The following is a 15,311-nucleotide window of genomic DNA, read 5'->3' on the forward strand; positions in this document are numbered from 1 at the left end:
ATCTGTGAGCGAAGAAGCCGTGGAATTGGATTTGGATTTCAATGGAAGTGAACTTGAATCTGGATACGAAGGGAGGATATGGATTTCAGCTGGAGCGAATTTACTGTTCTTTATATACCTTTTCCCTCCCCTCTAGCAGGGAACGTCTTTCTAGAGCTAGAGGGGAGCCTGTAGTGTAGGTACCTACCTATGAGGTATCGCTTCCCAAGCAATCTGAGAGAATGAGGTAAGTGGCTCCCCGCTGTCTAGATGTCGAGGTGTGTACGAGGAGCAAGGGTTAGTCATCCGCTCGCGCGTCGGGGTCGGCATTTCCAGCTGATGTGGAAGCCTGAAGGGAGAGGGGAGAGGAGAGAGGAGAGAGGAGAGGAGAGCCAGACAAGTCAAGCTGACCAATTCATCAATCAGCGATGGTGGCGATCTTCCCCGACCCCGGCCCCCGGCCTCTGCTGGTGCCGATGTGGAGAGAACCAGGCTCCGAGCCTCAATCCTCCATCCTCCATCCTCCATCCAACACTTTTAGTCATGGGAGTCATTATTGATCGAGAGACGATATCTTCCGTAATCGCCAAGCACACGCGTCTATCATTGCAAACTCTAGTCGTCCCCCAGCCGGAACCCCCAGGCTCCGTATCAACCTCTTGCTGATGTGATGGAACTCACTACCTACTACCTACGTAGTACCTTAGTTGGAGGACTCATACCGCCCCCGAGACATGGCGAAGCAACTCTTTGAGAAATTCGAGGGCCACGAGCTCACTGACACCATGTTGGATGACGCGGCAAAGCTGTTGACTGACAACTACGGAATCTGGGGACAAGATCCAACCAACTCGACGAACACTCTAAAAATAGGCAAGTTGGGTTGGTCTACTTCGAATCCACTAACACACTGGTAGGGAGTCGGGTGAAGCTGACCAAGACCCGGCTTCGAATCCAATACCTACCTGCTGGCGCTTCTTGTTCCTATGTCCGAGTTCTCGTCGACGGTCGCCTGGTTGGAAATGTATTTGCCTGCCGTTGGAGCTACAAGGACAAGACCGTGTGTTGGGTCACCCAGCTGGTTGTTCATAGCTAGTTTCGGGAACGTGGACTTGCAGCCGGTCTATTAAATTACCTAAGGTAAGAGGACGACTCTATCTACGGGATTATCAGTTCTCATCCTGCTGCCTGCTTAGCCGCCGCAAAAGGATTTGGAAGTAGGAATATACTACGCCACGAGTTTGTCACTTACATGCTGATTTTCGATAGGCGGTATTAACACCGTGGCCGTCAGCTTTATTCGCGATAATGCAGAAGCGGTTATGGAAGCATCGCCAATTCAGCTACGTTAAAGAGGCAAAGCTCCGCGGCAGCATCAATTCTGAAGATACGAGTGGTGTCGTTTCGTCTGCTGATACCAAGTTTTTTGTTGACCATACCGAACCGCTCAAGGCTCTGGCACGGGTCCGATAAGAGCGAGACTGGCCTCTTGGAGAGTTGGTCGACGGCCATGAGTTTCTCCTAATGATGGAGGCCCGACGTCGTCATTCATAAATCGCCAAACGCACCGGTATCAAAAGCACCTCTAGATCTTGGGAACGTATATCCATCAGGTGTTGCTGGTGATGCAAGCAGGATTCATGACTGAAGATTCAACACGTTTACCCGGCCAGGATGGGATCGAGCTCAACGACGCACGGCATCAGCTGCATCAGTGCTATAAAGCATTAGCACTCGAGCCCGTACCTATTACCTATTAGCTCCATAGCACACTCTCTTTCTCTTTAGGGAGTATATGACACGAATAATAGATGTCCACAAGATCTTTGTGAACTCGGCCATACTGCCCTTCAGAGCCCAAGTCCATAATTCCCACGGGAAAGTATGATGCCTAGATCACTCCAGAAGAAAGAGATATTGGATATTGTTGCAGGATCTGTTGGCGAACGTCGTGCTTGTCGCTTGTCCCTGGAAAATGGCCACGTGAGTTCGTGTTCTGCGCCAAGACAGAACGCGACGCGACGGGAATGCGGTTAAACCACTGCCACTGTTCCAAGGGCGGTGCACTCTTGACCAAAGAGCACAAGAACAATATGATGGGAGATGGGAGACGGCAAACACTATTACCATGACGCCTGAGCAGCAGGCAGATTTTGCAAACGAGATTAGGGGCTTTCCGCCCAAGGACATCGACCGGTTACATCGAGTCCTTTTCCGACTCCAAGAAGACCTCGTTGACTTCACCCCAGCCGCGATTGAGAGAGAGTACAATGCGATTTGCTCTGAAGACCGGCACACTCCGCACCCAGATGACCCTTGCCTGCGGTGGCTACTTGATCTCCTCCAAATCGATGCCGACATACCCTTGAACGAGAAATTCCTCGACGCCTTACAAGAGGCGCATATCGTCCTGACGACCGATGGAACCACCACAGACGGCGGAACAGATTATGATGCGGCAGAGCAACCATTATCCATTGGCGGACCGTCTGTCGTGCCGGAAAGGCTAGACTCTTCCGACCTGCTTGACGAAAACGATGCCCTCTGGCAACAGGCCGTGGCCCTCGACAATCGAAAATTGGCGTCTCAAGCGCTCGAACAGTGGCGACAGAAGCTACATCTCAAGAGGGAGGCATATTTAGATTATGAGGATCCAGTAATGAATAACTTCGCCGACCATTTTTATGTACGGACCCTGGCAAGAAAGACCCTGACTCACTGGCACAATACTGTCGCAGAGATCCAAGAGATGGAGAAGGCTGGGCAAGAGTTTCGAGCGCGACAAGATGCATCATTTGCACTTAGACAATGGACGCTAGCTGCTCGCGAACGACTTTTTACCCGAGTCGGAGACGAGAGGTCACTCTATAAGGTGCTGGGGATATGGCGAGAGAAGACCAGACAACTGCGCGAGATGGAAGCTGCTGCAGATGGCTTTCGGGATCGTCAAGTGGTTCGAAACACCCTCGGAATGATGGTGGCCAAGAGTGCCCAAATCCATCATGAAGAAACACAGGCTGTCGTCGTCTACCAGGGCAACCTCGTGCGGCGGATATTCAACAAGTGGTTGGCACAGCTGCAACAAATCCAGCTCAACGAAAGACGAGCAGATGCCGCTGCGGAATATTTTGCAAGCAAGCATGCGCTTCAAAAATGGCGCGAGAAAACCGGACTTGTACTGGAACAAAAACGAGGGCAACAAGCTCGTCGACAGCTCCTCGCTGTCAAGTATGTGCGCAAGTGGAAAGTGTTTGCTAGGAAGAGCAAAGAAGAAAAGTATGCCGAGGCATACAAGGTCATGAGGAGGAAAGTCAAGGTGAATATCGCACGAGCTGCGCTTAATTTGTGGCGGGAAAAGACAGCACGCATCCGAGAAATGGATATGACAGCTGAGGAATTCCGAGCGCGAAAGGATGCGGATAATGTCAAGCGAATGGCACACGGTGCAATTGTCACAATGTACAACAGACCGACACAACAACAAGAAGCAAATCGCCAAGCGGACTTGTTTTTCACGAAGAAACTTGTTGAGCGTTTGCAGATTTTCGGCTCGAATTGGCTTGTTCCAACCCGGCAAATCCTCGAGAATCAGAAAAAGGCGGATGCATACCGTGCTACGAGAACGGCAAGTCACGCGTTGGCGACATTGAGAAACTGGAGGAATGCCGCTTTCAGGTTTCAGAGGCTAGAGGAGGACGCCGAAGTTGTCTTGCAACGAAATGCAAAGAAACGTGCTCTTGTATTCCTACAGAAATGGAGCAGAGCAGCCGCGCAAGGACAGGGGGAGGAAGAAGGGCGGGAAGAGCGCATGATTCCAGCAACACCAGCTGCAAGAAGGAGTCAATTGCTTGCTTCTACCACCCCAGCATATACGCCTGCTGTCGGCCTGTTCCGCGAGGACCGGGTCGTTGAGGAGTTGGATGAAGATTAATGATTAATGAATGACGAACGATGAACGATGAACGATGGTCTATGGGCCACAAATTATGAGTTATGAGCTATGAGCTTATGAAATCCCGTCGAAGGCTCACCTTTTACGTGGCAGCAAACCCTCTTTCGACTCTGTCAATTCCATTGCTGTGGCAGGTTTCTCCTTCCCGTACATGATTGGCGGTAGCCACTCCATACCGACGACCTGTCCCCCTAAAGAAAAATCGAGATATTCCCGGAAGACAGCTGAGAAGCGTAACAGATGCGATGCAAAGATGAGATTACCCATGTGGACAGTCTTGTCGTGTTCCGGATTCCCAGCCAGCACCGCCCAATTCCCCGTACCAATTCCCCGTTACCAGGGTGGTCAATCCACGGCCAGGGCGCTGTGCCGGTTTACAGAAACACGCCGCGCTTGCCTTCGGCCTTGCCTTCCTACGAAATAGACTTGCTCTTCGCTATCCAAAATGCCGCCTCCCTCGATGAGGATTTGACAGAGCGTTCAACCTTGTCGGATATACGAGGTGCGTATCGGACGGAAGTCGTCTCCATGACCGGTACCACCGCGACTCCTGGTATTCCTAGATGGTTGAGACAGTCCGGTAGTCTAAGCGAACACCGACATATGGAAACAGCCAAGTCGACTCGCTTGCAAGGATCTACTAGGTCTAAGTCAATGGAGTTGTTATTGAACACTATACTGATGGCATGATCTACTTTTTGCCCGAGAGTCAACATCCGCGTTACAATCACTCACACTCTGGGAGTCGTGCACAACCTCTAGCTCGGTGAATGCTATGATACAAACTCATGCATGTCCTCTCCTACTCTGGTGACAGAGGGGTGTACTGACCAAACTCTGGCGAGTCATATGAGGGAGGCTCCTTGCCAGCGTGCCAGCGGAATTTCTTCCCGTAGTGGTCATCACGGAGCCAGGGCCCGTGTCCCAGATATGCTTCTCTTGCAGTGGCGCCCTCCTTCTCGACTTTGGTGCGGAATAGACCACGTTTCTGGAGTTCCGGAAGAAGGAACTCAATTATGTCTTCAAAGGAGCCGGGATTCGTGACGTGGGCTATATTGTATCCGTCCAGGTCGGCCACCTCGGCCCAACGCTCCAACTCATCCGCCACTGTCTTGGGACCGCCGACGATCTTGGCACCCATCCCTGCGTGACGATGGTTAGCTTTCTGTTCTGAATATAAAAGAACGAGAGGGAGGGAGCAAGGGAGAGAAAAGCGGGTATGAGAAGGGGAAACTCAGTACCTCCCATGATGATGAAATCGACGATTTGGGCCTTGTTCCATTTCGTGCCCGGAGCGGCGGTCTTGGACCACAGAGCAACGAGTCCCTGAAGCTTGGAGTCTTCGACGGTAGCGAGATCGTCGTCGTCGCCATACTTGGAGAGATCCAGACCCGTCCAGCCACCGAGCAAGGCCAACGCCCCTTCCTTGTTGCCATAGGACAGGAGCTCGTCGTGCTTTCGCTGGGCAGCCTCATCCGTCTCGGCGACAACCAGGGTGATGGCAGACAAGATCTTGATGGAGCGGGGATCCCGGCCAAACTTTTCTTTGGCCAGCGTGCGGATGGCGTCGACCGACTGCCTGACTATCTCTGGCTTGGTGCCTCCGACAAAGATGGCCTCGGCGTGCTTGGCTCCGAATTCGCGTCCGGATTTCGAAATGCCGGCCTGGAAGAGGAAGGGAGTTCTTTGCGGCGACGGGTCGACCAGATGCGGGCCGGGCACGCTCTTATAGTACTTTCCTCGATGGTGGATCTGGCGTACGGTGCCCGGGGCGATGTAGATACCCTTCTCAACATCCCTCACGACTGCGCTGTCTTGGAAACTTCCTTCCCAGAGCTTGTACACGACATCCATGAATTCGTCGGCGATTCGATAGCGCTCGTCGTGTTCGATCTGCGCGTCCAGACCGAGATTCCGGGCGGCCGAGTCGAGGTGAGAGGTGACAATGTTCCAGGCGACGCGGCCTTCGGCCAAATGGTCGACGGTCGAGAAGCGACGGGCGTGGGTGTAGGGCTGGTCGTAGGTGGTGCTCGCCGTGATTCCAAACGCGAGGTTCTTGGTCACGGCCGCCATGGACGGGACGGTGAAGAGAGGGTCGGTGACGGGAAATTGAGCTCCTGAGGCCAGAGCCGGGTCGATGTTTTGAGGCCCTTTGTACACGTCGTACCCGCCCAGCACATCGGCGACAAACAGAGCGTGGAAGCCGGCGTTGTCTAAGAGTTGGGCCAGGTCGGTCCAGAATTTCAGCTTGGTGTGGTCGGCCGTCTTGTTTCGAGGGTGCGTCCACAGGCCGGGGCTCAGATGGCCGGGCGTGTTCATGACGAAGGCATTGAGGATGAGCTGTTTGGGTTTGGGCGTGGGTTCGGGGTTGCTCCCGTTGACCGTGGTGGTGGTGGTCATGTTGCACGAGGCTCAAGCTGTGTACCGTACCTTACCTCTGTCTCTGTGCGTTGTGGGCTTGCTGATGGGTATTCTTAAGCAATAAGCCCAACCGATCTTCAGCTAGAATCGACGTTGGCCTCCTGATTTTGATTCTGATTCTGATTTTGATTTTGATTCCTATTCCTCTCAAACCTGCGCCAGAGTGAGGGAGGTGAGAGACTGGGGGCAAGACACTACTAGCAGAATATCTGGTATGGCATGGCACTGGGATCCGAACTCCTACTCCTTTGGCCCCAATATTCCATACCACTGCCCTGCCACCCACGTGGCTTGCCGAGAGATATAGTATGCATGTCTCCTGTCTCCCGTCTCCCGTCTCCCTTCTCCTTTTTGGGAGTGTGGTTGCTTGCCTAATAGCCATGATAGCCATAGCTTCCTTACCTCTGGCGTGGTGCCTCGGCTCTGGCATTAGTGAAATGCTGTGATAGTGGGCTTCTAAGGCGCAATACAGCCCAAGGAGGATACGGTGGAAGTCGTCGAGGGCTCCACCACGATGGCGGGACCACTACCACTCACTACCACTCACTACCACTACCTTACCACTACCTTACCACTACCACTGAGGTTGAGGCTAACCACGCCGGGCTATACCGATGCTCTGTTTTTTGGTTTTTGGTTTTCTGGTTTCTGGTTTCTGTACGCACACGGATGGCACAGGTGGCACAGGTGGCACTAGATGTGAGGACCCACGCCACCAAAAGTCGAAATCCTAATACTAGTGCTAGTTGATACAAACCCCGTTGCCGCAGGGGCGAGATTGTGTGTATGGGCCAGTATGCTATGGGCCAGTATGCGATGGGTCAATCCACGGGCCAGTATGCGAGGGAGGAGGATAAGGCGTGCGATGGGTCAATCCACAGGACGCGAGGGACAAGGATAAGGCGTGCTCGCCCTCTCGATGAATAACAATGCAGAGAGATGCCCTCACGGCGGTGGTGGTTGTGGTTGTGATTGTGGTCTATCTCAGTCGCTCACTCGCTTCGTTCATCTTCACTGACCTGACAGACAGAAGAGAGATTCTGTTGGAGTGAAGAAGACTGACTAATTACCGATTACGGAGTACTGCTCTCTGATCTCTGATCCCTTACCCTCTTGACCCCCTGGTCTTTGATCCATTGCCCATTGCCCCTGGTACTGGTACCTCCCCGGTCATGGCACTCACCTCGGCTGTTCCGGAGGTTATTCCAACGTCCATCTCCGGGCTTGGGCCTGGAGAGACGGTGGTGACGGCACCCATCCATGCCAGCGAAGCCCCCAAAAATACGCCCAAGGCCCCGTTGAGAACCATCTTCCCTCCTCTCGTGCTGGAGGATCACCCGATCGACGAGACCCCGTCTTTAAAGGTGGCCGTGGTAGGCGCCGGAATCTCGGGCATCACGGCGGGAATCCTCCTGCCGGAAAAGGTGCCAGGTATCGATCTGGTCATATATGAGCGACACGATGATCTTGTGAGTGGACTCATGCCCCAAGCCAGACAGAGCAGAGCCAGAGCAGAGCCACAGCCAGAATCAGACCCAGACCCAGACCTAGATCTGCATAGCATACTGACCATGATGCCAGGGCGGAACATGGCACACCAACATCTACCCAGGCGTCCGCTGCGACGTGCAGTCAGACGTCTACCAAAGCAGCTTTGCACCGTCCAACCAGTGGAAGGCCAACTTTGCTCGCGGGGCCGACATCAAGGCCTATTGGAAATCCGTGGCCAAGAAGTACGACGTGGAGAAGTACGTGCGGTTCCGCAGCACGGTCGAAGGAGCCGAATGGTCGGAGGAAAAGGCCAGATGGCTGATCACACTGACCACCGACGGCGTGCGACGGGTGGAGGAGGCCGACTTCCTGGTCACCGCGACCGGGGTCTTCAGCCAGCCTCGCCTGCCCGACTACCCGGGCATCGCCGAGTACCAAGGCCACCTGCGACATAGTTCTAACTGGGACCCGAACTTCGACCCGACGGGCAAGAGCATCGCGGTGATTGGCAACGGCGCGTCGGGCATCCAAGTGCTGCCTCAGCTGCAGAAGGTGGCCAAGCAACTGGATCACTACGCGCGGAGTCCGACGTGGATCACGAGCGCGCTGGGGGCGAAAGACGCGCCTCCGCCCGACCTGGATGCCCGCGATGCAGTCCCGTCGGACGCGGAAGGTTACCTGGCGTACCGGAAACGCATTGAGTACCGATACTTCTCTCGGCTCGGCACCATCTTCAAGGGCTCGGAGAAGAACGCGGCGGAGCAGAAACGGTGGGAGGAGGGCATGGCGGCGCGACTGGGCGATCGCGCCGACATCCTGGCCCAGGTCAAACCGGACTTCCCGGCCTACTGTCGCCGACCGACGCCCGGGCCGGGCTATCTGGAGGCGCTGCGGCAGCCCAACGTGAAGGTGATCACGACGCCCATCGAGCGCTTCACCCGGACGGGCATCCAAACGGTCGACGGGCAACAGCGCGACGTCGACGCCGTCATCTGCAGCACGGGCGCCGACATTGCCTTCACCACGTCGTTCCCCATCGTCAAGGACGGCTTCGACCTGCAGGCGGCGTGGCGGCCGACTGGCGCGATCGGCTTCCCGGACAGCTATCTGGGGCTGGCAGCGCCGGGCTTCCCCAACCTCCTGTTTGTGCTGGGACCCAACTCCGGCGGCGTGTCGGGCAGCCTGCCGTACGCGGTGGAGACGCAGCTGACCTACATCGCCAAGGTGCTGCGCAAGGCCGCCAGCGACGGCATCCGCACCATCTCGCCCTCCCAGGCCGCCACCAACGACTACCGCGCCGTGGTCGAGTCGTTCTTCCCGCGCACCGTGCTGAGCGAGAACTGCTCCTCGTGGTACAATGGCGGCGTGCCCGGTGGTCGCATCCTCGCCGTCTGGCCCGGCAGCGCGGCCCACAACGCCCGCGTCCTCCGCAACGTGCGCTGGGAGGACTTTGAATACACCTACCGCAGCCAGTCGGGGAACCGCTTCGCCTTCTTTGGGAACGGGTGGACCAAGAACGATGTCCGCGCCAACGAGGTTGATGACCCGGACGCCGTCGACTTCTCCGCGCATCTGAAGAAAGAGGCTCTCGATGGCCAGGTCGATCTGAAGGGTTATTTGGAGTCTTGGTACGAATTCTAGACTGGGAGAGTGTCAAACTTACCTAGGCATTCCCAGCCTTGTTCTTTAACCAGAAGGCTGCTTGGTGTATACTATACACTATATCGCCTGCGCTCCCCCCATATCCCTTTGATAGAGATGGAACCTTTCAACCTTTGACAGAGAGGAGAGCATTTTTCCGTGTTGTTCTTGATGCTACAGACCAGTAGGACTTAGTTCAGTTCCCTTGACTGTGAGCCAGTTCAGTCCATTTCCATTCAATTCAGTCCCTGGTCTGGTCTGGTCTGGTCTGGTCTCGGACGCGTGTATCATGTATCAGCCAGCATCATGTTCATTTTCTAGGGTATGGAATCTAGAATCTGGAATCTGGAACTGCTCGTCTCCGGTCTCCCATATTTGTCCTCCGCTCTCCACGACACTCCAACCCCCCTCCCCGACCCAAAAGGGCAGGGCAGGGCTGGGTTCTACTTGTCACAGTGTTTGTGACCTATGTCTACTGCTGTATAGATAATGATCAGTGAGCAAATACTAAATACTAAATACTAAATCTTCAATACTAAATACTATCGTTGGAACTGTACTCTGTATCGATAGACTATCGACATGTCTCGTACAGAGTTGTCATAACGTCTGTAGTCACTCACCCACTCAGACCACATTATGTCCGGACGCGCTCGGAAGCATATGGATAAGTTGCAAAAGTCCTCCCTCCTCCCTCCTCCCTCCTCCCTCACTCGAGTCTAGTCTGGCGGGGCTCCCACTCCAGCTGCACCTGCAGCTCCGGCTCCGGCTCCAGCTTCAGGGGGAGCGGAGGACGGAGGACGAAGGACGGAGCACTGTCCTGTTTCTGATGCGCCGCCGACGACCATTGATCACCTCATCTGGTAGTATGTCTCGCTCTCTTGGCAGCGGACCATGTATGTACTCTGTACGTTACCTAGATAAGTAGGTAGGGGGTAGGTAGGTAGGTAGGTACCTTTGCCCTTCCTCCCGCACTGTCCTGCAACACTACCTGTATTGTCAGTACGGTTCCTATCTCCCTACCTTAGGTATTAACAAAGAGTCCTGTGTACGGCCATGTGCCATGTACCATGACCATGTATGTACCTAGCCTGTACCATGTGGTGTCAGTGACCAGGCTCAAGCTCAGGCTCCGGCTCCTTGCTCCAGTCTCCACGGTACGTACCCACAATACTAATAGTCCTCCTAGTCCTGCTTGGGCTGAAAAACGGTCCGTGGAGAGTGGAGAGTACTCTGTACTTTTGCTCGTTCTTGGCGATAACTGCCCGGTCTATGGTCTATGTACCTAGGTAGACCTAGGTAGACCTACCCTAGTACCTGCCAGCTCCTCCACCACAACCTCCTACCTCTACCTCCACCTCCGGACTCGTGCCACTACCACTACCAGTGTACTAAGTATACTAGTAATGGGGTTGTTCTCTGGTTTCTGGCCTCTGATCTCTGGTCTCTGTTCCCTGACCTCTGATCTCTAGTCTCTGGTTTCTAGTCTCTGGTTTCTAGTCTCTGAGTCTGCTCTCTAGTCCCTGGTCCTGTCGACGCACCTAGCCTGGTCGTGGGCGGAGCCTCCCTCTCCTCTCTACTAGCCCGGCCTCGACTGAGCAGTCCCTGCTAATTAGTACCCACACTGAGTACTTACCATAGTACATATTACTAGTGAGTGAGCAGGTCGCGTCATCATGGACACAACATTCGCCATCTGTTCTATATCCCTTCCAGTGACCAGTCAGGGTTTCTGGTTTCTGGTTTCGGGCCAACCCTCTTCGCAGCACTTATCTGCCTGCGAACTTGACGTGATCTCTCATCTCGGTGGCAAGTACTAGTGAATCACCTTTTTTTTCACCTTGCCGGTTGGAGGAAACCTGAACCAGAACTAAAAATCATGCCCCAGTCCCAGATGGAAAGAGAAAAGAGGAAAGAAACCCGTGAACCGAGAACCCGGCGAGGCTAAATGTTACTACAGCGCCCAAGCCCTTGGACGAGATTGATAGCCGAGATGGGCGACATGCGATGCGATGTTTGGTCTGTCTCGCCGTCCGATGCACTGTCCTATGCTCGGCTCCCATCACTGCATGCATCTTGAACTCTACATGGCAGTTTGGGAGCCACATACTAGGCAGGGCAGGGCAGGGCAACTGCCCGGTCGAGACATTCACGTCCACGTCCACGTCCACGTCCATGGTCCTACTACCCAGGCAGGCGCCTATACATGCCACTATGGATGGTGTAGCACCAACCGAAGAACGATATGGCACGGCTACCATACGGCTAGTGAATCCATGCCACCGATGCCGAACTCGCGTGGTGCAGGGGCCAGAGCCCAGCCTCAAGACGTCTCTAAAATATAGCCTAACGAGGTTTGTTCCGACGGTGAGGTTCCAAGAATTGGAACGGGCCCTTTTGCTGTTTTCTGTATCCGTGCTGTTGGGAACAACCACGGCCCATAGCGCGTCGCGTGGCAGGCCACGTCCCATCTTAGCGATGGCGCAACTGCGTCGCCATACACCGTGATAGAGAGAGAGCGAGTGCCGAGGTTTTTCTGTCTCTGCGATATCCATATGGATATCTTTATGTCTGGTCGAATCCTCAGGCAGACGGACGAGCTCTAGCCCTCATCCTTCTCCTCCTCCTCCTTCTCGTCCTCACCCTTATCCTCTCACTTCCCCCTTCCACCATTCCACCAACATGTCGGGCTCAGGCGGCCATGTCACCCTTCTCAGCCAGGGAACTGGCTATGGGATCATCATCGGTCTCTCCATCTTCTTCTGTCTCTTCATCCTGGCGGCCATCCGGATTCAGAAGCTGTATCTGCAGGAAGACTCGGAAAAGTCGGAAATGTTCATGGTCGCCAATCGAACCGTGGGAATAGGCCTGACTGCTTCGGCAGTCTTCTCGTCGTGGAGTAAGTTGCCCAGGAAATGTGGCATGTCCACTTGAAGCTCCCTCCCGACTCCTAACTCCCGACTCTCGATACTGACATGCTGGGGAACGTCAGTGTGGCTTAGCGAGACTGTCTTCGCGGTGGTTGTGGGCTACAATTATGGGATAGCGGCACCGATGTTGTACGGCGGAGGCCTTGCGATTCAAATTTCATGTGAGAAACACGTCCCGTCCACCCTCTATGCATCAAAGGACCCCAAGATCTCGATCTCGATCTCGACCTCGACCTTGATCGTCGGCTGACTCTTCTTTTCAATTCTCCCAGTGATGGCGGTTGTCGGTGTGGTGTGCAAGCTGAAGGCGCCACACGCCCATACCTCACTGGAAATAGTTCGCACCAGATACGGATCCATCGCCCATGGAGTATTTACCATCCTGAACCTGATCAACAACATCTTCGGATGCTCGTCCATTATCCTGGCAGGCTCTCAGTTGATGACGGGCATTACCGGCGTCCATTTGGTTGCGGCGACCATCCTGCTCCCTCTCGGCGGTGAGTTCAAGTTCGACTTGAACTTCTCTCCTCAATCAAAGTCAAATGATCTTTCTCGCCTCAAATCAATGTCAAATGATCTTTTCTAACGTTAGGAATGTTCTAGTGGTTGCTTATACCGCGGTCGGAGGGCTGAAAGCGACCTTCCTGACCGACTACGTCCACACCGCCGTGGCCCTGATCTTGATCATCTTCTTCACTCTGAAAGTCCTGACCAACGAACATATCGGGGGCATTGGTGGACTGTACGACAAGGTCCGCGCGGCTGAAGCTGCCGGCACGATTTTACCGGTTCCTGGCAACTATGCCGGGTCGCTGTTGGCTTTCAAGTCCAAGGGCGCCATCATCTTTTCCACCCTCATCAAACTGGGTAATCTGGGCCTGGTGACTATGGTACGTACCTCTACTACGTCTATGTCTACGTCTACATCTACCTCTACCTCTTCCTCTACCTCTACCTCTAGCATTCCATTCACTCCTTCATCATTACCATACCACTACCCTTAGCAATTGACTGACAAATCAGGACACGGCATTCTGGCAAAAGTCATTTGCCTCGGAAGTGAGCGCCACGGTACCGGGATACGATCTGGCGGCTCTGTCCATCTTCGCCGTGCCTTGGGGCATTGGCAGTGTGATCGGCCTCAGCACCCGAGTGCTGGAGAGACTTCCGATCTTCCCCACCTACCCAAACCCCATGAGCGCCGGACAGGTCGGGGCCGGTCTCCCGATGGTGTACACGATCTATGCGGTCGTCGGTCGCGGCGGGGTGATCGCCTTCCTCTTCCTGCTCTTCATGGCGCTGACGAGTACGGTGTCCTCGTCGATGATTGCCGTCAGCAGTATCTTCTCCTTCGACGTCTACCGCACCTACCTCAAACCCAAGGCCACCGACCGGCAGATCATCCGGATCAGTCATTTCGGCGTCTTCTTCTATTCGCTCTTCATCTCCGCCTTTACATTGGCTCTCAGCTACGGCGGTGCCAACATGCTCTGGTGGAACTACTTTGCTCCCATGATCATCTGCCCCGGCGTCGTCCCGTTGATCCTCACCATCTTCTGGAAGCGCCAAACCGCCCTGGCGGCGACCCTGTCCCCCATTTTAGGCATGGCCACCGGCATTTCCATCTGGCTCGGCCTGGTCAAGCACGAGTTCGGCGTGGTCAACATGACCACCACCTCCAACCAGATCTTCAACCTCTACGGCGCCCTAGGCACCATCTTCTCCCCTCTACTCTACTCGGTCGTCATCTCCTTGACCATCAAACCGACCGTCTTTGACTGGCGCGAGTTTCTCCGCATCAGCTTGGTGCAAGACGATGACACGTCCAAGACCGATATCACGGCCACGACCGAGACCCCGACCTCGACCCCGACCCCGACCGAACATGGCGTCCCGGTGGAGAATCTGGTCGACGACAAGAACCCCGGCGAGGTCCAAGTCGTGCCGAGTTCGATCTTGTCGGGCTCACAAGCCGTGGATGAAAAGCAAAAGCAAGCCACTCCCACCGTCGCCGCCATCAGCCTAGACGACGTGACGCATCCGTTGGACGACGCGAGCCTCCGCCACCTCTACCGCTGGCTCAAGATCGCCCTGGGGGTGTTCGTCTCCCTGGTCCTGATTACGTGGGTGGTTTGGCCCATGCCACTGTGGCGCGACTATATCTTCGGCAAGGCCTTTTTCTCCGGCTGGATCACCGTCTCCATCATCTGGCAGTTCTTCGCCCTCTTCAGTGTGGTGATTTTCCCCGTGTGGGACGGCAGGCATGCGCTGGCGAAAGGATATCGGGGGGTCAGGACCCATGGATTCTTCCGGAGGCATTGAGGGACCAAGACAAAATGTGGTGTTGAGTATGGGCCAAGACGGCGGTGAATTAAACGGCAAAGAAGAAGAGGAGGAGGAGGAGGAGGAAGAGGAGAAAGAGAAGAAGAAGAAGAGGAAGAGGAAGAGGAAAGTCCTTGAGTCATTCCCAGATTTGCCTTGCCCTTTGACCAGAAGGCTGATTTAGGCATACTATAGACTATATATAGAGAACACGGAACATTTCATCCTTTGACAACATTAGACAGTGTGCGAACCTACTGTTGTGAAGGCGAAGGCGAAGGTGCTCGGCGTCTCACAAGGCGAAATGGAAGAGGCACTTCAAGTGATGCAGCTCGTGTCGTGCACAGGGATAGGGTTAGGGTTAGGGTTGGATAGGGCGTATGAAAAGCGTGGTAGGAGTGGCATTATTGCATTACATTCAAGTTAGGGATAGAGGTAGACTTGGTTTTGTCAAAGGTTGAAATGTTCCATGTTCTCTATCAAGGGTCGCAGGGGGAGCGCATGCTATATAGTGTGTGTAGTATGCCTAAACCAGCCTTCTGCTTAAAGCACAAGGCTGGGAATGCCTAAGT

The 15,311-nt window shown here is 54.5% G+C and overlaps 5 protein-coding genes across 5 annotated transcripts; 4 read left to right on the forward strand and 1 right to left on the reverse strand.

Moving 5' to 3' along the window:
* Positions 1-713: 713 nt before the first annotated feature.
* On the forward strand, positions 714-1,452 carry A1O3_06582 (uncharacterized protein; the record flags this gene model as incomplete). The annotated part of the gene is made up of 3 exons (XM_007736700.1): positions 714-861; positions 897-1,003; positions 1,249-1,452. 3 exons carry the CDS (start codon positions 714-716, stop codon positions 1,450-1,452), a joined length of 459 nt encoding a protein of 152 aa, XP_007734890.1.
* A 655-nt stretch (positions 1,453-2,107) lies between these two features.
* A1O3_06583 (uncharacterized protein) lies at positions 2,108-3,910 on the forward strand (the record flags this gene model as incomplete). Its single annotated transcript, XM_007736701.1, has 1 exon — positions 2,108-3,910. The coding sequence occupies one exon, from the start codon at positions 2,108-2,110 to the stop codon at positions 3,908-3,910; it is 1,803 nt and encodes a 600-aa protein (XP_007734891.1).
* An 823-nt stretch (positions 3,911-4,733) lies between these two features.
* On the reverse strand, positions 4,734-6,331 carry A1O3_06584 (uncharacterized protein; the record flags this gene model as incomplete). Its single annotated transcript, XM_007736702.1, has 2 exons — positions 4,734-5,074; positions 5,173-6,331. 2 exons carry the CDS (start codon positions 6,329-6,331, stop codon positions 4,734-4,736), a joined length of 1,500 nt encoding a protein of 499 aa, XP_007734892.1.
* Positions 6,332-7,524: 1,193 nt separating this feature from the next.
* Positions 7,525-9,484, forward strand: A1O3_06585 (uncharacterized protein; the record flags this gene model as incomplete). Its single annotated transcript, XM_007736703.1, has 2 exons — positions 7,525-7,821; positions 7,934-9,484. 2 exons carry the CDS (start codon positions 7,525-7,527, stop codon positions 9,482-9,484), a joined length of 1,848 nt encoding a protein of 615 aa, XP_007734893.1.
* A 2,682-nt stretch (positions 9,485-12,166) lies between these two features.
* Positions 12,167-14,739, forward strand: A1O3_06586 (uncharacterized protein; the record flags this gene model as incomplete). The annotated part of the gene is made up of 5 exons (XM_007736704.1): positions 12,167-12,383; positions 12,477-12,575; positions 12,687-12,914; positions 13,021-13,307; positions 13,441-14,739. The coding sequence occupies 5 exons, from the start codon at positions 12,167-12,169 to the stop codon at positions 14,737-14,739; spliced, it is 2,130 nt and encodes a 709-aa protein (XP_007734894.1).
* Positions 14,740-15,311: the final 572 nt, after the last annotated feature.

The sequence above is a fragment of the Capronia epimyces genome, assembly GCF_000585565.1.
Source record: "Capronia epimyces CBS 606.96 chromosome Unknown aczIQ-supercont1.5, whole genome shotgun sequence".
NCBI classification, from domain to species: domain Eukaryota; kingdom Fungi; phylum Ascomycota; class Eurotiomycetes; order Chaetothyriales; family Herpotrichiellaceae; genus Capronia; species Capronia epimyces.